The 23,674-nt window shown below is 41.7% G+C and overlaps 1 protein-coding gene across 2 annotated transcripts in view; it reads right to left on the bottom strand.

Moving 5' to 3' along the window:
* Positions 1-23,674, bottom strand: part of ELMO1 (engulfment and cell motility 1) — a 296,344-nt gene that overhangs the window by 86,512 nt on the left and 186,158 nt on the right. For both annotated transcript variants that reach the window (XM_033165673.1, XM_033165674.1), the window contains one exon: positions 12,982-13,118. In XM_033165673.1, coding sequence (XP_033021564.1) covers positions 12,982-13,118 — 137 coding nt within the window. The remainder of the gene's footprint in view (positions 1-12,981; positions 13,119-23,674) is intronic.

Here is a 23,674-nt window from a genome sequence, read left to right as displayed (position 1 = left end):
TAATAGAAAATGAGGTGCAGGAATTCACCCTGAATGCCTCCCTTGTTCTCTTATAAGGGCAACGGCGTGCACCATGGCGTTCACCAGGTGCCAAAACTGAGTTCTGCTAAGTTCTAGCTGAAAAAAAGCCCTGGTTCTACAAACTCACGGTATTCCTTAGTTGTGAATAAATATAACTGTATGTAAATTAAAAGAGAATTTTTATTTTTACTTTTAAAAAGCAAACCCAATGGCTTGGCAAGTGCCTGTCTTTTTACAGGATATATGGAATGTTGAGGTGTCTTTTTAGAGGTGTGAAAGAAACAAGAGGGTGAGGGAAGAAGGTGGGAATAGGGTTGAGGGGATTTGTGCCAGGAGGTTGAACCCCACTATACAGCCGTACCTTGGTTTTCAAACACCTTGGGAGTTGAACGTTTTGGCTCCCGAACGATTGAAAACCGGAAGTGACTGTTCCGGTTTTTGATTTTTTTTGGAACCCAAACGTCCGATGCGACTTCCATGGCTTCCAATTGGAAGCCACACCTTGGTTTATGAACGTTTTGGAAGGCGAATGGGCTTCTGGAACGGATTTTGTTCGACTTCTGAGGTACTACTGTACAGAGATGTTTCAGGAGGAAGAAAAGAGGGGCCCTTTCTATTGTGTAGTGTGCAATGAATGCTTACTTGAATTCTTGTCCAGGAATAGTTGAACAAGGACAGACAGAAATAAATAATAATAAAAGAATGCTTTGGAACGTCATAACTGCAAAAGCTTGAACTGTATGTATGTACAAAATATTGACATCTGGGGCTCTGCACCTGTTCTTAGTACACTGGAAGGCTCATAAGGCAAATCCCATATATAATGAACTAACTCATGGGTAGGCAAACTAAGGCTTGGGGGCCAGATCTGGCCCAATTGCTTTCTAAATCCATCCCACGGAAAGTTCAGTAATCAGCGTGTTTTTACATGAGTAGAATGTGTGCTTTTATTTAAAATGCACCTCTGAGTTATTTGTGGGGCACAGGAATTCGTTCATCCTCCCCCCAATATAGTCGGCGCCCCATAAGATCTGAGGGACAGTGGACCGGCCAAAAAGTTTGCTGACCCCTGATTACTAACCTCTTTAGTCCTTAACAAGATGTTCAACCACTTCTACAGTGTAGCGACTAAAATCTTGCACCATGAAAACCTAGTAGTACATGAAAAGCCGTAGATAAAGATCAATAAAGATCACAACACAAACATTAGCAAACGGAAGATACTGATTAGATCATGATTAGACCTGTGTCGTTGCTGCAACGTGACGTCAGCAAGAAAGATCCACCAGAGATGCCTAGAGTCTCTCAACATTTGCATTTATTAGGCAGTTGTGGTTTTTAAATCACAACACCAATGAACAAAATCAAAGACAGAGACTAATAACTCTAACATCAAAGGCAGAGCCTACATATTTGCTCTAGATTTTCAGTGACTTATTGCAAACAATTTACTTATTGACTCACGGCATCGTCTTCTTTTTGCTCTAGGGGATCCATCTCTTCTTTGGCTGTGCCCATTATGCTTTCATGCAAAATTCATGTTTCACTGGGGTATGGCTTATTTTTCTTACAGAATAATGCACCATTAATTCCACACTACAAACGCTTGGTGTCTACCTCCCCCCCCACACACACACTGGGTCAACTTTCTGTTTTATGCTCATCATCTCTTGAAATCAAGACACCTGGTATCTGCTCAGGCTCAGTTGATGGAGCTCTCTGGCCTCAGTGGGGGAGCAGCAGCCCACTGAGGATGTGAGAGTGGAGTCAGGGCATGGATTTTTTTACTGACTTCAAGAGCAGAGTCCATCTGAGCAGGAACAAGTAGATCCCAGTGCATACATGCAGGACAGGTATGGAGAATCTACAGCCCCCCAGATGCTGCTGTACTATAATTCCCTAGTAGCTCCAGAGAGCATGACCAATGTTTAAGGATGATGGGAGTTGAGTCCAACAACTTCTAGAGGGCCACGGTTCCCCATCCCCGATACATGTGATGCAGTTTTTTTTTTTTTAAAAAAAATGTAGTTTCCCCTTGTTTTTCTAGTAACTGGAAACCCAGTGAACAACAAAAAACCTTCCTTAGTCTGAAAGCAGAGCTTTAGGACTCAGGCTGGCAACAACTTTATGAAAAGCTGTAAAAAAGGTAAAGGACCCCTGACAGTTAAGTCCAGTCACAGACGACTCTGGAGTTGCGGCACTCATCTCGCTTTAAAGGCGGAGGGAGCCGGCATTTGTCCGCTTCCACAGACCGTTTTCCCAGGTCATGTGGCAAGCATGACTAAGCCACTTCTGGTGAAACCAGAGCAGCGCACGGAAACACCGTTTACTTTCCCGCTGGAGCGGCACCTATTTATCTACTGCACTTTGACGTGCTTTCGAACTGCTAGGTTGGCAGGAGCTGGGACCAAGCAATGGGAGCTCACCCCGTCGCGGGGATTTGAACCGCTGACCTTCTGATCGGCAAGCCGAAGAGGCTCCGTGGTTTAGACCACAGTGCCACCTGCACTGTGTACTAAGGTACTCAGCAGTAATATGAATTGTTGAAATAAATAAATATCTAGTCAGATCCCTATAAACACAACCACTTTTCCGTAGCCCTTGCCTTCCTCCTTCCAGCCCAGATCACTAACCATATTGAAGCTGAAGTACCTGGAGTTGAATTTGTTCACTTTTATCACTTGCTACCCCGTTTGCTCCAGGCCTTCCCCCTTCTGCTGTCTTCCTATTGTCTGGCAACTGTAGTAAATGACTATTGAATTTAAATGTTCTGTTGAAGATGCAGCATGTTAGAGACAGCGTTTTCTGACCCCCATATATCACCCTCCCTAAACAGGGCTTCCAGTATCTATGTAAATAAAATTACTTTGTGTGGGGGTTAAGGTTGTCAATTCATCATTGACTTGAGCCTTGGCAGATCTCGATAGCTTTACTAAATCTTCATGCCAACACCTTCCTCCTATTGGGCAACAGGTGTTTTGACAAGTGCCAGAGGGAATACCTGCACCAAATGTGTGGTTATTTGCAATATAAAGATGTTCTCTCTTAAGTTAAAGTTTCATATTAGTGGTAAAGGTCCCCTATTGGCTGTGGCTGACTGCTCCTTTTTAATATTGTTCTTACCTTCAGAAAAAATCCAACCCAATGGGTAGGTTTTCCAAAGCAGCAAGATATATTTATTAATTCAAAGGGCCTATTCACTCATTACTTTCTGTCAAGAAATGAATCTCACACTGAAGTGAATCTCACACTGGAATCCATTTAACTAAGTGGGATTTAGCTTTGAGTAGACAAACTTAGGAACTCTTGGGCATATGAACCCTCCCCTACCACAGGGACAAGTAATCAGCTGAACCAGGTTGTGCTGTATTTATTTGAATGCAGTTGGCACACAGACCCAATTCTACCCAATAAAACATGTAGCAGTCTGGAAAATACTGTGTTCAAATAAAGGTGACACAGGCCACTTCATTTGTTGCTTACATCCTCCTCACCCCAGTGAGTCAAATGCACCTGTGACTCCTTCTAGGTTGAATTTTCTTCTTGGAAAGTAGCAACTGAACACGTCAGCTGCATTGCAGGGGGTTGGACTAGATGATCTTCAGGGTCCCTTCCAAATCTACAGTTCTATGATTGTTGGATACACCCATTCTAGGTCCAAAGCTATGAATGCAGACTAGCCAAATGTAAGAAAGATTATATATATATATATATATATATATATAGAGAGAGAGAGAGAGAGAGAGAGAGAAAGAAACTGCATCAACCCACTTGCTAAATTTCCAACAAGCTAAAAAGAGGGTATTTCTATAAAAGATTAAATACGAGATGTTTCTTAAATTAATACAATCCCTGCAAAAGATGCCAAACAGCATGAAATTCCAAAGTCCATTGAAACAAATGGATTCTAATGAAGTAGAGCCGATAACCCTCAGTGCACCCAATTATTGTCTCCTAACAGGTTTTCACTATAACTCAATGACTTTTTTTTTCAATTAGAAACCACTCTCATTTTACAAAAAAATGTGCAGCAGTGAAACAAGTTAGAATGACGAATGAAAATGTTTTAGTTATGTGCCCAGAATGCCTAATGGATAGGATGTATTTATAGGAATCATCTGTTTGCAAAACTATGTCATAAAGGTCTAATGACCTCAGCAGCAATATGTGGAATTTAATATGCACTAATCCCAAGAGCTGGAAAGGTAAAATTTACTCTAAAATTACTTTATTTTGTATTACCTCTCAGTCTGCTAAACCTGTCTTCGTCAAAGGAAATTCCAGTTCCGTGGCTTCACCCCACCAGCCACTCCTGATGGAAACTGTAGTCTGCAGGTTCCCCTTCCCTGGTGTACACAGGATTGCTGATGAAACACTTCTCACACATTTGATTTTACCTCTTACAATTGTCACTGTTTACTTTGCAGACTTCCAGGCAGATTCTTTATTATTATTAAATTTCTATCCTACTCTTCCTCGTAAAGGCTCTAAAATTTCCTGTCTTTAGAAGTCAGTCACAACTACTGTCACCTGCTTCAACCTCAAATAGCTCTGGCTCTGCCTCTATGTGCATACAAGCAGTTACAGAGCTTTTCAGCCACGCTCAACTCCATTGGGTCATGGTTCACTGTATCTGAAGAAGAAGAAGAAGAAGAAGAGTTTGGATTTGATATCCCGCTTTATCACTACCCGAAGGAGTCTCAAAGCGGCTAACATTCTCCTTTCCCTTCCTCCCCCACAACAAACACTCTGTGAGGTGAGTGGGGCTGAGAGACTTCAGAGAAGTGTGACTAGCCCAAGTTCACCCAGCAGCTGCAAGTGGAGGAGCAGAGACACAAACCCGGTTCCCCAGATTACAAATCTACCGCTCTTAACCACTACACCACACTGGCTCTCAATCTGCAAAGATTTAAATTTTTACCTATGCATATCAAACATCAATCCTGCTGCTGTTTAAATTGTCACTTAGAGGAGCACACCCTGGTTTATTTCTTTTATCTATTTCAGCTGTTGATTTGCCCGAATGAATGTGTAAAACGACTTCCTACTGAAGAACTTTGAGTTAACCCAGGATATCCAACCGGGTAAACAAGCCTTGCTCCCCTCTCTGAATAATGCATTTTGAGGGTTGGGAATGTATTCTGCAAGGAGCACTACATAATTTTGTCCTCCTTACATTTGGATTCACTATTTAAGCTAGAGCAGCTACCTTCAGAAATCCTTGTTAGCTCATGTTATGCTCCTGAAGGTAGGAATAGCAGACACCAGGTAGGATTTTTCAAGTTAGAGACCTTGCGTATTTCCAAGCAATTGCCAGGTAAAGGCAGTCATCCTTGGTATTGCTATGGTGACCTCCAGCAGCCGACATGGTTTCTCCTGAACACCTGTATCTTACAGCCCAATTTTCAACTAGCATATGATATAAAACAGCCTCAAGGTGCTCTTTTTCTTTTCTTTTCTTTTATTAAAGATTTTCTTGGTTTACAAAGTGTGTGTAATGTCTCTCATATTTTTCCACAAAACATTTTTACAGATCAATTTTAGTTGTTGAGACATTAGGGGGAGAGGGGGGGGACGGAAGTGGGTGGGATGGGTGGGAGGGTGGGGTGGGGAGATGATGTTTCTATTTTCCTTAATATATGTAGGATTTGGTATCAGCGCCGCTTGTGTTGGTTCTCTGTTGTTTGCTTGTGTTTCTTTGGCGGTGAGAGTTCGCGATTGGCGTAGGGTTTGATTGTTCATTTGTGGTGGTCTTTGGTTTCCTGTGTGAGTGGGGTGGGTGGGTGTTTTGGATCAGGTTAACCATATTGATTTGTATGCTGTCGGTAGATTTTTGTCATTGTCTTGTTGGGCTGCGTGAGCGATGAAGGGGGACCATACGGGGGTGAAGGTGTCTTCTTCTGATTGTCCCTGTGCTAGTTTTAGGTTGCTGGTTAATTTTTCTAGTAGGGCTGTTTCACATACTACTTGGTACCATTGGTCCATGTTGACTCCTGACAGGTCTTTCCAATGTCTGGTTATCACAGTTGTTGATATACTATTGGACATTGTTCTACAGAGGAAGTAGCATATGGCATTATTCATGTTTAAAGCCTACTTTTGGGCAATCAGTCATTTGCTGTGAACAATTATTCATCCTTAACTATGCTGCCATGAGAAGTCACTGGGGAAAGGCAGCAGAACGGTATGCCCAAGTCTTCATCAAGCTGAAAAGGAACCCTTTTTATATTTATGTCCTGACTTGTTGCAGGCCAGTTAACTTGTCAGGAAATTCATAATGCAAGCAATAAACCCTTCTTTTCAAATATCTCAGCATTCACTTTGCCTTTGCATTTCAGTAGCATATTGTGAAAGATATAGCTCAGGGGTCAGTAAACTTTTTCAGCAGGGGGCCGGTCCACTGTCCCTCAGACCTTGTGGGGGTGGGGGTGTCGGACTATACTTTGAAGGGGGGAAATGAACGAATTCCTATGCCCCACAAATAACCCAGAGATGCATTTTAAATAAAAGCACACATTCTACTCATGTAAAAACAGCAGGCAGGCCCCACAAATAGCCCAGGGATGCATTTTAAATAATAGGACACATTCTACTCATGTAAAAACACGCTGATTCCAGGACCGTCCGGGGGCCGGGTTTAGAAGGCGATTCGGCCGGATCCAGCCCCTGGGCCTTAGTTTGCCTATTCATAATATAACTGCTTAAACTTCATGTACATAGGCTTGGCTAAGGTTTTATGTAACAGGAGAAATATTTTTCAAAGCCATGAAATAGTTAAAAGCGAATAACTGGGTACATTGGACAAAGACTAAAAAACTGAAATTAAAAAAACCACAGATACCAACAGTATGCAATCAGTATCTTGCTTAAAGAGAAACTAAAGTGATTTATTGTCATTTGCTGGCTATTTATTTCATAAATCATTGAAACTGGACTTAAGGACAAACTGCCAAAATCATCCTTGCAGATTTGGATATTATAACCTCCTGATATAGACACTTGATGTCTTATGTGGTTGAAATTGTGCATATAACCCGTTTCCTATGGGTTCAACTGGCCTTCTGAACATTAATCTCTCTCTCTCTCTCTCTCTCTCTCTCTCTCTCTCTCTCTCTCCCTCTCCCTCCCTCCACATAACCCTTTATCCTGTATGAAGAACAATTATGAGAATTACAGCCTGATACCACTAGTGGGGTGAGGGGATGACAACTTGGGGGATGTCTGCTGTAGTCTCTATGTTTTTTGTATGTGTATTGTATCAATAAAAACAAATAAAAAATTAAAATATTGATGGATTATTCTTACTGTTAATGAGAGGTGACATTGAAAGACGATTAGTTTGCCTTCTCCCAACCATTCTAATTTTAAAATATTTTGAAAAAGATACCCTGAAAACCTTTTAATTTTAATTTTAGCTACACTAATTCACTCCCTGAGGCCAAACAGGTAAAATGTTCTACCACTTTATACAGCTGAACAATTCTAGCCAAAATTATGAATGAAAAATGTCCACGCACGCTAACTGCAAACTTCAGTGATTAGAAATACTGTGTTTATGAAATCCACAGACATACCTCCTTCTGTAAAACTGGGATGGTAAAACAATCTCTTAGGGCACATTCAATATGCATGGAAAATCTTTTACAACTTTCTTTACAAAACAAAACAAAAGTTTAATGGCTGCAGAAAACCAACTGCATTTTTGTTCTCCTATAATACCCAAATGGTATGAATAATTCATGCAGCCAGGTATGCCAAAATAAAACGGAACCAGTGCGGAGAACTAAAATAGGGTTATATAGCAAAAGCACAGGTTAAGCAAGAACATGATCTTACCTCCAAGGGCCCTTCCAGACGGGTTTTATTTCTAAAATGCCACTGGTACAATAATAATGCACTCATGGTGGATTTATGTTGGACCGCCCACAAATCCTTCTGCTTAATTAGATTTTCGGTGATAGCTTCCCAGTGTTACCATATTATTGCTCTCTGGAGGGACACTCTTTCTAGAACATCTGTGGCACGGAAAAGATAGCAGGAAACTACAGGCATGTATGTATTGCAAATAATTGAGTACGTGCACCTCAAAACATTTGCAGGTGCAAATGGTCTCGAAAGTGTGATCATGTATAATCACTTCCAGGGCTTTTTTCAGGGGGAACTCACAGGAACTCAGTTTCAGCACCTCTCCGGTGGGTGCCATTGCCATTCTAAGAGAAGGAGGGAGGTGTTCAAGGTGAGTTCTGGCACCTCTTTTTCTAGAAAAATAGCACTGATTGCCTCAATAACATCATGAGCATACTGAATGCTCAGTAAAAAGGGGAGATCCTAACAGGGAGCGAAGTTATGTGCCTCTTTCTAGTTCATATTACCGTAATAGCACCAGGGTAAAGAAAATAACAAACTTGGTGAAGGGGGATTTTAAAAAGTCTATTTAAAAGGTAGAAAATTTAATGAACTTCTCCACAATGAACTCTATAGTTGTTCCTTACTACACATAAAAGTGGTTCAGACTGTACAGTTTATTTAGAAAAAGTCAGCTAAGATTTCTTCCATTTATTACAGCATTGGGAATAAAATAAAAATAAAAAGTTGACCTAGTGGAGAAGTTGACAGTCAAACTATTGAAGAACCATAACTGTGCTCCAGCAGAGAAAGCCCTCAATGCGTATAGCAGCTCCAGCCAGCTGAAAAACTCCTGCTACCTCTAGATTAGAATATACAATTTACTTTCATTAATGAAAAATTAAATGAAAGAGCTCTTCCTTCTTCAGTTATGATTAAAGACGAAAGCTGGCTGGGGAAGCTTTCGGGAAGATATTTGGGTCCCAGGAGCTAAAATCCAATACACTGTAATTGCTATACAATCTCACATCAGATTAACATTCTCTCTCTCTCTCTCTCTCTCTCTCTCTCTCACACACACACACACACACACACACACCTCACAGGAATAAGAAAATATATGAAAGTGGCAGTTAAATATATACAGTAAGGTTGCTGAAATGAAAAACTGATCTTAAGGATGAGAAGGGAAGGATCAAAACAAGAAACCAATGCTAACAATTGCCTAGTTTATACATTATGGTAAGATGCGGTTAATGGCTTGCAATGAATGAGAAGCCACGAAGCTTCGCTTGTTGTGAGATCTGAACCCTAGATCGTGTTTTATACTCCTCCCAAACAAGGAACAATCATGAAAGTCAAGTTTTCTTCTCAGCCATCCAGAATTGACCAACTTGAAAAACACAGCGAAAAAACTCGCTCAGAAAGATGATCCAGCAAACAGGGTGAAGGAGAGGACTAGACAAAGGGAAAATCCACACAAAACAAGCACTCAAGTGAAGGAATGGCTGCCAGGTGTGAAGCACACTTCCGCCCACAGACAAGCCACAACTGTCTAAGTGCCATGTCCTCTTGCTCTGTCTGAACGCCATGTCCTTTATCTAACCCCTTGCTCTCTCTGTGGTTTGCAGAGGCAGGGCTCACTTTCCACTTGGTAGGAACATGAGGTGGTGGAGCAGGCCTCGGAAATATCAGAGGAAACATATGTGTCAGCTCATGATGTAAAAGTGCTAAAGGTCAGGCGGTTCCTAAACGTGTGCATATTCTTGCCAATAAAAAGAGCCTCTGCCAAGCTAGCAATCAGCTTGCTTATGCACAGCTCACCTGCACCATCAACTCCTAAGCTTCACTTCATCTGGCGCCCAACCCCGTGGGGCCGGTTTTACTCACTACGCTCGGCAAGAGTTACAGACATGTCCTCGCATCCTTTACGGATCCCGGTGAGTATACGAAGGAAGGAGCATGAGTATGGAAAGTTCCCTTTCTGCCCAGTAGGTACATCATCATAAAGATCTCCAGTATTTGCTTTTAAAAGCACGGCATCCTTGTTCTTGCAAGGCACTTAATGGTCTCTTGCGAGACATTGATGCAGTGTCCCTGGTATCCAGAGAGCGGGTCTCTCCAGCTAGGGGACTGGGAGAAAATAGGGCAGACCCTGTACTCGGAGCCTCAAGCTCCGGTACAGGTTCTTCAGACATGGCACCTCTGCCGAGATGCTGTTCATTGTTTCGCCCCTGCAGAAGTTCAGCTTGTACTTTTACTTGACAATTCTCCATCTGTTCCATCTGCCCCACCAGGTCTGGCTGCGGTAGCACTGCTGAAACCAGCTTCTGAGCAACCAGTGGTTGAGAAGCCAACTTCTGAGGCTCCTCAGGTTTCTCTACAACCCCTTCCCTTACCCCAACCCAAAATTTCCTCTAACAATCCATTCAAGGCCTCATGTATGCCTGCCTTCGCAGACGTAGAAGTGCCTCCTGAGTCGGTAAAGGGTCAGAAGGAGACCCTCTCTGCTGTCCAGCAAATGGTTAGAGGCTAAAGCATCTTCTCGTCTTACTGCAAAAGAGCTTGCTGACCTACCAATGGTTTGCCCGGTCACATGGTCACCAGACGCCCAGGGCAATCAGGTTAGCTGTTGGGACCCTCTGCCTTATTCTGTTGTCAGAGAGGTAATGGAAGCTGGCAATGAATTTGGCTTGACCAGCACTTATGTGTGAGGGCTCATGGGAGGCTTATCCTCAGGCTATGCCCTTATTCCTTATGATTGGAAATCCCTAATGAAAATGCTCTTAAATCCTGGCCTATATGTGATTTGGTTTAGCGAATTACGCCAGGCTGCAGAACATCAAGCCCAGTTACACGCTGCGTGTGGTGTAATCTTTGACCATTTGGCAGGGGAAGGGCAGTTTAGTACTGTGGACATGCAATGTCAACTGCCTCAAGAGTACTTTCCTGTAATTTCTGCATGTACGCTGCAAGCGTTTAAGAAAGTTCCTGAATCTGGAAAATCCACCAAAAACTCTGCCGCTATCAGACAAAGTGCCTCTGAGTGCTTTCTTGATTTCACTAAATGTTTGCAAGAAGCGGTAACGCAACAGATTGATACCCCTGATGCTGCAAATCAGATCCCCTTGAAAATATCTATGGAGAATGCAAATGAACTGTAAGCGAGTTTTACCGACAGCACAAGCCTCTGAGATCTTGAATCTTTCACATACCGTTGTGTGCTTACCAGAATATAGGTTCCCAAATTTACAAAGCAAATGTCCTTGCAGCTGCTTTGTGGCAGCCAGATAAGGTCAATCAATGCAGGAGACTCTTCATCAGGCCCTCCTCTAGCCCAGGGTCAAAGGAGGATGTTTCCTGTGCAAATAGTCTCACAGCCAACAACAGGCAGCAGAAGCCAGTAACGTCTGTAACAGCTGCCGCCCAAGGCAGTGAGGAGCTGGATTTAATTATGCACTTAGATACCACCTTCCATCTGCCAGGAGAAGTTCAAATCATTCCCACTCAAGCCCAAGGACCTCTTCCTGCTGGAACAAAGGATTTGACTCTCCCTGGGTTCCGCGCCGGACAAAAAGGATTTTCTATAATCCCTGGTGTGGTTGATGCTGTTTGTAAAGGCATTCTTAAAGTGCCCACTTTTTGGACCCTCAGCTTCCACAGTCTCTGCAAAAGAGACAGTCCGGGGCACTGCTAATCTGACCTTCTTTTACTGTTCCTGCCATGGCAGGGCGCTTGCCGCCAACGGGGGTTAGACTCTACCCTCCCTGATTCTCCATTAATTGCGCTCACACCTCCCATCCTGAAGAAGAAGAAGAAGAAGAAGAAGAAGAAGAAGAAGAAGAAGAAGAAGAAGAAGGAGAAGAAGAAGTGGAGGAGTTTGGATTTGATATCCTGCTTTATCACTACCCGAAGGAGTCTCAAAGCGGCTAACATTCTCCTTTCCCTTCCTCCCCCACAACAAACACTCTGTGAGGTGAGTGGGGCTGAGAGACTTCAAAGAAGTGTGACTAGCCCAAGGTCACCCAGCAGCTGCATGTGGAGGAGCAGAGATGTGAACCCGGTTCACCAGATTACGAGTCTACTGCTCTTAACCACTACACCACACTGGCTCTCTGAAGGAGAAGCTGCAGATAATATTGACCCTAAATAGTCTTGTTTTTGCTGGTGCGGATGTCATTGTGATACGCCAAATGGAACAGCCCTTCACCTGACCAACTATTGTTCTTAAGGAGCTTTGGGGCATAGAGGGGCTTCAGCCTGGTCACCAAAGCTGGCATTGGCTCATAGTCCATTTGTGCTCCCTGGTCATTTGAATATTTGGGGTAGAGATGTATTACAGAAAATGAATACTTCCCTTGAAATCCATGTCTGCTTCTCCCCCTCACAGCGTTGCCTTTAAGGTGGCTGCCGCTTGAGGTTGCACAGCACCATTACAGCCCCTGTCTGAGTTGTTAAAAGGAACAAGCCCGGCTAGCTCAGTCGGTAGAGCATGAGACTCAATCTCAGGGTGGTGGGTAAAAGGAACAAAAACCCCTCTGACCTCGGTTCCATAACTGACATCATCACTCTTTGTCACCCCATGGACCAGAGCACGCCAGGCACTCCTGTCTTCCACTGCCTCCTGCAGTTTGGTCAGACTCATGTTGGTAGCTTCGAGAACACTGTCCAACCATCTCATCCTCTGTCATCCCCTTCTCTTTGTGCCCTCAATCTTTCCCAACATCAGGGTCTTTTCCAGGGAGTCTTTTCTTCTCATGAGGTGGCCAAAGTATTGGAGCCTCAGCTATTTCCCCACAATTATTTAGAATTTTAAAGGTGGACACAGTCCTAGCAATTATGTAATCTTGTTTCCCCTCAGAAATGTTTTATCACACTTTCTCCAAACTCTGGGGTTAAATTAGGCCTTATTCTTATTTTTTAGATGAATTTAGTCTATGGGTACTAAAAGCTGGTTCAAAACTCTGGTTTCTCTTCAGATCGTATAAATTTTTCGCCTTTTACATTTCAATCACCTTCAAAACTAGTCCAGAGACACATGTGGAATCATATTAGGTAGAAACCAAGAAAACAAAGGGGCTTTGCTTCCAAATGCTACCCTTCCCAAAATCTTGCCTTGTTGAAGTCTTCAGAAGTTGCTCTCATCTCTTTCCATGTCTTATTCAGCAGCTGGATGCAAATGCAGAAGAACTCTTCAAATGACCTGTCGTGCGTGAAGAACATTGGGTGGAAATCATTGCAGGTCTCACTTGCTAAATATGAATAAATTAAAACAAAAAAGTATTAATATGTGATTGACGAGGAGATCCTCCTAGAATGATATACAGCGACAATATAATTAACTGGCTTGAGGTAATAAGCAGTGAGTGAACAGGTCAGAGCAATTTGAGAATTACTAAACAAATGGCACCACCTCTTCTGGGGGGAAAAGTGGTGGTTGTTTTAATTTATTAACCCGTTCTTCACCCTAAATTTCCAGGGCAGGTTATAACAATATAAAATACAACATTAAAAAGTTTTTTTTTTTAAAAAAACTCAGAATTACAAAAATTGCAAAAATTGGGTGGGTTCTAAAAATATACACCCTTTAAAGTGTCATTTCTTGAACTACAACTGCACAAATATATATAAAAATAAAAAAAATTGTCCAGTAGCACCTTAGAAACCAACTAAGCTTTTTCTTGGTTTAAGCTTTTGTGTGCATGCACACTTCTTCAGATACCTGAATCTACAACTGTACATTTCACCTCATCACAAGTTTATTCCTCTTTTGAGGCTCCTCAAAATTTATGGAATTTATGGAACCAGATACAAGTCCAAAGATCCAACAGCAAAGCAGGCCTTCGGAGTAGCTCACCTTCTTGGTGGGCTCTACTACATGTTGAAGGGTCACCTCATAGTTCTTCCATCTAACTAAACTAGGCCAGAGATGGCTACTGTGCCTCCTGAACCAGGGCCTAATTCTCACAAGCAGTGATGGTGCAATGGCCATCTGCTTCCAGGCTATGTTCCTCTTCAGAACACATGTGGGAGCTCATGATTGAAAACTCTCAGTTCCTATGATAAAATCCCTACACACACAAAACCAGATGTTAGAGACATAGCTGTCAACCCTCCCTGCTGTTCCCCACTGCTATATACATAGCTGTCAACCCTCCCTGCTGTTTCCCAATGCTATAATAAGGGGATTTGCCACAAAAAAGGGAAAGGTTGACAGCTATGGTTAGAGAGGAGGGACCAAGCCTAGCCTTCTCTTTGATTTTCTACTAGTCTTTGTTCAGGGATTTTTAAAGAGTATTCTTCATGCATGTGTACTCCCAACTGACATTCCAAAAAGGTACAGATTAGAAACTACCTAAATTTATTGCCCATCTGTTTTTTGGAACGACAAGATCTGCACAAATTATTTTGGAGGGGTGTTTGGCATACTGATGGTCAGTTGGATTGGTCAGTGGTGCAACTGGACTTGGAAATGGCATGATCTTTGACCTACAGTTGTTATTCTTGCTTATGGTTGGTGTGTGGACATTACCTCTGCCACGGTTGTTACTAAACCATTTTACAATCTGTGACTTTAATCACCAGGGTGCCCTCACGGAACAGAGGCCCAAAACCTTTCTAACGGTGCCATGTTCCAATTACAAAGTTAAATTGTAAATGCAAGTTTTAATTACAATGTCAGATGGATTGAAATCCAATCAATTTCTCCTAGAGGTGTGGTTAGGGTGCAAGTTAATTTAATAGTCTGGGCCCAATGACATTTCATTATTTTTCATGGCTGGACTCTCAAGGGGAGTTATGAAAGTCATTGTATTCAAATCTACAAGTTAGGCCTGAGTCATTAAAATAAATGAGTGGTGTCAGGGGCCTCATTTTCAGGGGCGCATGGCACCTTCAATTTCCATTCATCCTCACTGCAGCTGTGACTGAACAGCATTTCTGATAATCAGACCTTCCGCCTGTAATTGAACACAACAGTAGCAAAGCCCAAGGGACATGTGTAGTTGCCATCAACACTATTAAGAATGAGCAGAAATAAAAGGCACTGCTGCAAACATGGGAATGAAACCAGGCAATGGCCTTGAGATATCAAGGTCTTTTTAAAATTAAATTTCTCACATCTTCACAGCAGCTTAGTTTTGCATCTTACAAATGCAAATGAAAACAAATGAAAACAGAAAGGCGAGGGAAGTAAATATAAGAGATACTGGAAAGGAATAATAATAATAATAATAATAATAATAATAATAATAATAATAATAATAATAATAATAATAATAATCCAAAGTGTTATGGCTCAAATGAGTCGTCCTCAGTGGCTTATTTCACATATTTCCTTATAAGATGCTCAAAGACCATCCATTTTAAGGGACCTTACAGGGCAAAGCTTTGAGCATCTTATAAGGAAAGGAGTAAGATAAGCCCCTCGAGAAGGCTCAGTTGAGCTGAAATGCATATGGCTTACATAATAAACATTCACACTCGGAAAGCAAATAGTTTATGGACCAGCTCAAAAAAATAATAATTACTGGTACTAAATTGGGGGGGGGGGCATATTTTGCTAATGAATCCTTAGCTGACCAGTTCAATATTCTTTTGCTCAGAAATTGATTCTTATTTAAACCGTAGAACTTACAATTGGAAAAGTGGGATTGAGGTACCTTAAAATAATGTCTCGCCATGTTCAGAAATGGTAGACATTTGATACAGCGGCTGGACTGGAGGTTGGTAAAGGGAGAGGAACAAACAGATGCTCTTGTCTGCCATGTGTAACTAAATTTATATAAATGCAGGCAGAAATTGTAGACCATCTTTCCACAGCATACTAGCCAAAGCCTAAGTCCAATTCAACACCAACATCAATTTCCAGACAGCATCATTTCAGATTTCAGCTGTGTGTTGTGGTGGTAGTGGTAGAGGATTGCATTATTGAATGCTCTCCGGTTTGCCATTTAAAAATGCTCCTTGCATGTAGAACACTAGATGTAGGGAGAAGAGCATTCAAATATGGAATTTAGCATCTAATACTATGAAATGGTACAAGCTAGGATAATTGTACCAGATGACCTTCTGTATGTGCACACTAAATCTCAGAATGAACATACTCAGAAGAATTTTGACATAGGACTTGTACTTAGTGGGCATTTTGTTTCATTGAATTTACTTTGAAAAACAACGACTGTTGCCTTCCACCCCACTCTCTTGGCATGAGAAAAGCTAGAATCTTTTTTTTTTTTTTTTTAAGTAAGCAAAACTGCTAGATTGCATATTTTCAAAATAGTTTTTCATCCCAGCACCCCTAAGGTGTCACCTGAAACCTGCATAGCAGCCAGGAATGACTCGTCTATTAAACCTCTTCCCATACTCCATCTTGAAACTGAAACCAAGGCAGAAAGTATGGCTTTAACATGAAGCCATATTTTTCTTTTTTTCTCCCTCCTCCTTGCTTTCTCAAAACCTTGCTCACCGTGTTGTGATGTTTTGGTTGGCCTTATAAAAGTAGCCCTTGTGATGAGCTTTGTGAGTTTTCTTATGAGCCAACCTGACTACCTCTGCTTTTTATTTTCTTGTGTTATTTTTTTCATGCTTTGCCTTAAGCCGCTTCATAGCTAGGGGGAAAACCCTAATTAGGATGCTCTGTGGAGTTTCCTAAGAAAAGTCAGCTATTGTTTCCTATCAAATCAGCTTGTTCTCTGAGTGGTTATTTCATACAGTATTTCAAAGCATGTATTTCCTTTGGTTCCTGAGTTGGAGAAGTCTATAGTCTTCAGCCAGGGGCAGATTTGAGGGTGGTAGGCTGCATTCAGCATGGTAGATCCTAAGGCTGCGCAAAAATCGAGGGAAACTATTTCAATGCGATCGAGGCATACATGAAGCCTTCTGGTGTCGCAGTGTATCATTATAATTGCTACCAAAATGCGAAAACTGCTATTGTCTCGCATTTCACTGATGTCGTAAGGATTCTATAAAGTCTTGGGCTTCAACTGAAGTAATATGCAAAGCAAATCTTGCTAGGATAAAAATATAACAAAAGGTACCCTGAGGAATTTTAAGCATTAACAGAAGGAGGTCTGAAGCAATGGCAAGGAAAGCGAGAAGTGGCATGAACACTATGAAAATTCTTACTACTACAATTGCTTTTATGCAGCTTTTAGACATGTCTCTATATTAAAATCTTGCTGAATTTAGTGGAAGTGGATGCTAATATCAATCTACAAAGACAGTTCCATATAGCAGTAATTCTGAAATAAGATTTCCCGCATACTTCAAAATGACATTGTTTCAAGCCAGAAACAGTCACTGAGGCATTGTTATAACCTGAGTTTTTAATGTGGTCATTTTTATTGCACTGGAACAAAAATTTAACTTAAAATAGAAGTCAATAACTCTTTTAACTTTGATAAGAACATGTGAGCTAGAAACATACTGACCAAATTTTATTCATAAAAAGCTTCTTTTTTGTTAGCTGTGAATCAAGAATAATTAATTTATTCAGAGATTTTGAGCATTTTCTGAAGGAAAAAGAAGAGGACCTGGCTGGTACCAGCAAAATTATTTTGGGGTTTCCTCCAGCACTCGCTCCATCCCAACTTCAGTTATTAAAAATATTTAAAGACTGCTTCCCAACCAAGCGACCTGAAGTGGTTTAGAGAATATAATTACAACACTAAAATGTTATAAACATGAAAAATCAATATGAAAATATATAAAAAATTGAAATCAACTGCGAACAAAAAGTCAGCAATATACACAATACCTAAAATAGGCCAACAAGCTAGTTGGGTAAAATCTGAGCTAACAACATTTGTTCTTAACAGTCTTTAGAAGTGCCCTACTGTGGGTGCCTTCCCTTATAAAGCAGGAGAGGGTCAACTCTTCACACATGTGGCTTGTTTCCTAGGTTCCTTGATTTCTTTAAGGGGGAAAAACACCATCTAGTTTCAAGACTAAGCAAAGAACAAAAGTCTAGGATTTCTCTCTCTCTCATATCATATAGGTATCAGAGAAGTGACAATTGCCAGCAAAGTCTCAATGAAATTTGAAAAGGTGCAAAGTGGCCTAAAACATTATCCAGAGTGGTTCACAGAAACTACAATTCCATTCTACAGACATGGCCTTAACCTGTCCTCCTACTGTCTGATCCATTCACACTGTCTTTGAAGATCAACCTCTTTTACATGACATTCCTGACCTTCAAATTGACCCAACTGCCTAGCAAGCCAGCAACTGGCGTTGTCATGGTTTCACTCAAGTCACAGTAATGATTGTGACAGCAGCAAAAGCCCAGCCAATCCCTGCCAGCTCACCTGCACGCTTGGTTTAGTAAAGACAGGAGGAGACATGCAGAAAAAGGCCATTGGTGAAATGGACCAGGTTGTTGTTCCCAATCTGTACAAGTTATATTTTGCCATTATTACCCATATGGTATTTGGCCTAAGACAGTACTGGCTGGCCTAGACCAAGTCAGACTAATGGTCCATCTTGCATACCACTACACTGATCCACTAGTGAGCACTGATCCACTAGCATGAACCCCACTAGTATGAATATTTCATTGATAATTATTCACCGATGAAGACTATAACTATTCCAGATATACTGTCCCTTTGAGACTTCGGAGAGACGTCTTCCTTTGAGAGTTTTATGAGACGTCTTCCTTTGAGAGACGGCATGGCGTTCCTCACTATTCACTGATTTGTTTGAGTCTTTGTTTGACTGATACATATGACTTGTAGTTACTTGTATATTTTGTTAGATGTGTTGTATGATATATACAGGTGAAACTCGAAAAATTAGACTATCGTGGAAAGGTTCATTTCTTTCAGTAATTCAACTTAAAAGGTGAAACTAATATATGAGACAGACTCATGACATGCAAAGCGAGATATGTCAACCCTTTATTTGTTATAACTGTGATGATTATGGTGTACAGCTGATGAGAACCCCAAATTAACAATTCCAACTTTGGGGTTCTCATCAGATGTACGCCATAATCATCACAGTTACAACAAACAAAGGCTTGACATATCTCACTTTGCATGTCATGAGTCTATCTCAAATATTAAACTCCAGTAGCTAATGAAAACAATTGCTTACATAAATGGACTTTTCCATGATATTCTAATTTTTCGAGTTTCACCTGTACATCATTTTGAAGTGGCTTATTCGTATATTTTGAATGATATCTTAACCAATTATATATTCACTAACAGTTATTAGCCAGCGTGTTGTGTTTGCATTTTTGTAGATTGTTACATTTTGCAACACAGGCGTTTGTGTTTGTTCAGCCTACCCTGATCTGCCAGGAGCTCTCAGGTGTATCAGGCAGGAGTCTTTCCCAGCCTTACACCTGGTGATGCCAGAAATTGAACCTAGGATTCTTGCATGCAAACAGCTGCTCTACCAAGAAGCCCTTAGCCCCTCTAAATGTATTGTGCAAGCATAGTTAGTCATGGGGAATGGCCATCTGGATTCAGGCATGGCATAGTATCCAGAACTCAAAAAGTTTGGAGATGAATTAGTAAATAGGTCCAGAATGAAGCTACCCACTTCCCAAGTGTCCAAGGTATTTGTAGCATATTTTGTCAAAACATACGCGGGTGGCACTGTGTTCTAAACCATGGAGCCTAGGGCTTGCCGATCAGAAGGTTTGAATCCCTGCGGCGGAGTGAGCTCCCATTGCTCAGTCCCAGCTCCTGCCAACCTAGCAGATAAATAGGTATCGCAGGTACTGCTCTGGCGGGAAGGTAAATGGCATTTCTGTGTGCTGCTCTGGTTTTGGTGTTCTGTCATGACCCAGAAAAACTGTCTGTGGACAAACGCCGGCTTACTTGGCCTGTAAAGCGAGATGAACTGCAACTGGACTTAACTGTCAGGGGTCCTTTACCTTTACCCCCCCCCTTTTGTCAAAACATAATCTTCAATCATACATCCCTTTGAAGGAGATTCCAAAATAGTAGTAATATGAAAAAGCAAGGTCCAAATCTGCAAAGGCTCATAGTGATGAGGCTCAGCCCCTCTTTCCGCCTGAATTAATCACTGGTAGGGGAGGAGGAAAATGGTGGTGGAGGAAAACCTCTGAAACCCCTCTGGTTCCGCACAATGTAGGGTGCAAGCAAATCTAGAGCAGGCCTGCAACTGCTTGTGACCTCCCCAAGCCAAATGCTTGGAAGCAATTGGCCAAATGCTGTTTGGTCCTGTCATCTCATTTCCATATTGTTACTGGCAGGAAACTGAGTTTGCCTACCGCATTCTGAACACTTGAAGCCCATGGCTGGTTCTGTACAAAGCCATAGGGAAGCAATTCAGGTGGGATCTACATTAGTTTGCCCCCAGGTGATAAAATGTTAATAGTAGCATCTATATCTAAAAGCATCATCCAAGTCAAAATATAGATTAAGATTGCAATTGTATAGAAATGGTAGGCTGGCCCTATATAACATAATCCCTCATTTCTTGCCTTCTTTATTCATCCCCTTTTAGTCTTCACATAAGATGCACATTAAAAATGATTGAAACAAAATAGAAAATTCTTTCCAGTAGCACCTTAGAGACCAACTGAGTTTGTTCTTGGTATGAGCTTTCGTGTGCATGCACACTTCTTCAGATACCTCTGTGGTATCTGAAGAAGTGTGCATGCACACGAAAGCTCATACCAAGAACAAACTCAGTTGGTCTCTAAGGTGCTACTGGAAAGAATTTTCTATTTTGTTTCAACTATGGCAGACCAACACGGCTACCCACCTGTAATTAAAAATGATTGTAGAGAAAAGCCAAGACCATTCTTTCAAATACCCAGCAGAAACGACAATAATCGACAAGAAAGAATGATATTGCAAGTGAGCAGCAGCAAGAAGACTGAAAGCAGGAAAAACAAAGGAGCAGATGGAGAAGGCAGCAAACCAAGCCAAGAAGGAGACAGTTCTAAGGCACATATGCTGCCTTGAATTATTCAAGGTTATGATCTAAAAGGGAATTTATTACAAACGAGTATTGCCAGGTGCCAAAATTTCACTTGAAGTTAGCTGGGATCTTATTACCCTGCAGCCCTGCTGTATTTAACTGACATCACTTACTGTAAACCTCATTCATGGAGATGGAATCGGTATGAGGCGAAGAACATGAGATGATTTTGTGATGTAAAATTGTCCTGGTGGCAGCTCAATGTGCTATTTGTTATTGTCACAGATCTTATGCCTGGTGTCTTAAAAGCCTCTTATGAGTTGCTATGTGCAGCATGCCAATTTTACATCGGCTTCAGTCCTGAAAGAGCACTTGGGTGTCTTCCCAAATGCCTGAGGAATATCTGAAGAGTGAAACTTGCTTGAAGACCAACATTTTGCTACTCAAGAGAGATATTTGCTTAGACATCAATAAACAGGATGTAAAGCTCATGTCAACAAAAAGTTACATATCAGACCTCAGATTAGGTAAAGGGACCCCTGACTGTTAGGTCCAGTTGCGGACGACTCTGGGGTTGCGGCGCTCATCTTGCTTTACTGGCCGAGGGAGCCGACATACAGCTCAAGGGTCATGTGGCCAGCATGACTAAGCCGCTTCTGGCGAACCAGAGCAGCGCACGGAAACGCCATTTACCTTCCTACTGGAGCGGTACCTATTTATCTACTTGCACTTTGTGCTTTCAAACTGCTAATTAGGCCTGCACAATTCTTTATCCACTAAAGAAAAAATGCAGTCTATCAATGCCAACCCAATGCCACCAGCCTGCTAGGGCCTTGATAAATCAGCTGTTTTTGTTAATGCCTGTGATGACCAAAACAGAAGGGTTGTTAAGAACCTAGCAGGCAACATTATATGACTATTGGGCTATGTTGTGGTTTGGAAGGTCAAAAGCCTTTGCATTGGGACCTATGCATATTGAGCCTAATTGGGTAAGTCCGAACTTTGAACACTTTGATTTTGTGGGACAGAGACTACATGGAAGCTCGTATGAAAATTTCTCCATCTCACAAGCAAACAGTGGAGGGACTCAGGTGTGGGCTGGACTTGTACAATCTGGTTCTTTAACTACATATATACCTGAGCAAAGTTAATATGTGAAATGATGTTGAAAAGTCAGAGATGGTCCAAAAACAAGGCCACAGTTTGCTCAGGCACCAAGTCATTATTGTGCTGGAACATCTGCAGTAATCGCTTCCAAAATAGATGCCTGAGGAAAGGGTTGCCCAATATTGCCCAGGGGACTCATTAAATCAATATGTCCTTAAGGCACTCAGCTATCAACCGGAGCCTAGCTGTTACTATAAAACTGTTCTTGCCTAGGAGACTCCTAAGAGAGGGTTAGCTGTACAAAATCTCTTGCCCAAGGGCAAATTCCTTGAGAACACAACTGAACTTCATTTTCGATGATATATCCACACTGCACATGAACTGGCAGAATTGACTGAACTACCTCTGGATATAATCTAAATAATTATTTCCTTGACAAGGAAATGAGAAGTGTATGTATGTGTAGGCATAATTAAAAGCCTGCATGGCAAATGATACTGAGTTTGGCTTGGGGAAATCCGCCACACGTTTAATTCTAAAAATCTGACAACCTAGTTATGTTATTAAGGATGACTCTCCAAGCTGCATTCAGGAGGAAACTGTGAATCACAATGCAGAAAATTCCTCTGATATTGTGAGATGTTTCAGAAGCACATATAGGTCTATCACATATATTATATTATCAGTACAAGAACCTTTTAATGAGGGTGAAAGAAGAGAGCGCAAAATATGGTCTGAAGCTCAACATCAAAAAAACTAAGATCATGGCCACTGGTCCCATCACCTCCTGGCAAATAGAAGGGGAAGAAATGGAGGCAGTGAGAGATTTCACTTTCTTGGGTTCCATGATCACTGCAGATGGTGACAGCAGTCACGAAATTAGAAGACGCCTGCTTCTTGGGAGAAAAGCAATGACAAACCTAGACAACATCTTAAAAAGCAAAGACATCACCTTGCCGACAAAGGTCCGTATAGTTAAAGCTATGGTTTTCCCAGTAGTAATGTACGGAAGTGAGAGCTGGACCATAAAGAAGGCTTATCGCCGAAGAATTGATGCTTTTGAATTATGGTGCTGGAGGAGACTCTTGAGAGTCCCATGGACTGCAAGAAGATCAAACCTATCCATTCTCAAAGAAATCAGCCCTGAGTGCTCACTAGAAGGACAGATCCTGAAGTTGAGGCTCCAGTACTTTGGCCACCTCATGAGAAGAGAAGACTCCCTAGAAAAGACCCTGATGTTGGGAAAGATGGAGGGCACAAGGAGAAGGGGACGACAGAGGATGAGATGGTTGGACAGTGTTCTCGAAGCTACTAACATGAGTTTGGCCAAACTGCGGGAGGCAGTGAAGGATAGGCGTGCCTGGCGTGCTCTGGTCCATGGGGTCACGAAGAGTCGGACACGACTGAACGACTGAACAACAACAACAACAATGGCAGGAAGCTGGTTTTAGCTAGAATCCAAGTGTTTTTGCCATCCTCTTTTGCTAAATTGTAAAAAGGTTCTTAAATGTTGTATATATTCTGCTTCACGTTATTGTCAACTGGAAAAAAGATTAAATGCAGAATAGGCTGAGCATTGCAGGTTTCATAACACGTTGAGAGCCTGATAACTGCCCTTGAGCAGAAACATGAAAATTCTGATATATTCATTCTGTACAAATTGTGTTATCTAAAATAAGCTGCCCGCTTTGCTAATATAAGGATTACTTTATGTTGGTCATATTGCATAAGATCTACAGGTGTAATGCTACAAAAGAATTGGCCTGGATTCCATTTGCTTCTTCTTTGTCTCTTGATG

Source organism: Lacerta agilis, chromosome 12 (assembly GCF_009819535.1).
Source record: "Lacerta agilis isolate rLacAgi1 chromosome 12, rLacAgi1.pri, whole genome shotgun sequence".
In the NCBI taxonomy this organism is placed as follows: Eukaryota; Metazoa; Chordata; class Lepidosauria; order Squamata; family Lacertidae; genus Lacerta; species Lacerta agilis.
Note: the sequence above shows the minus strand (reverse complement) of the source record. Positions and strands in the feature narration are given on the sequence as shown.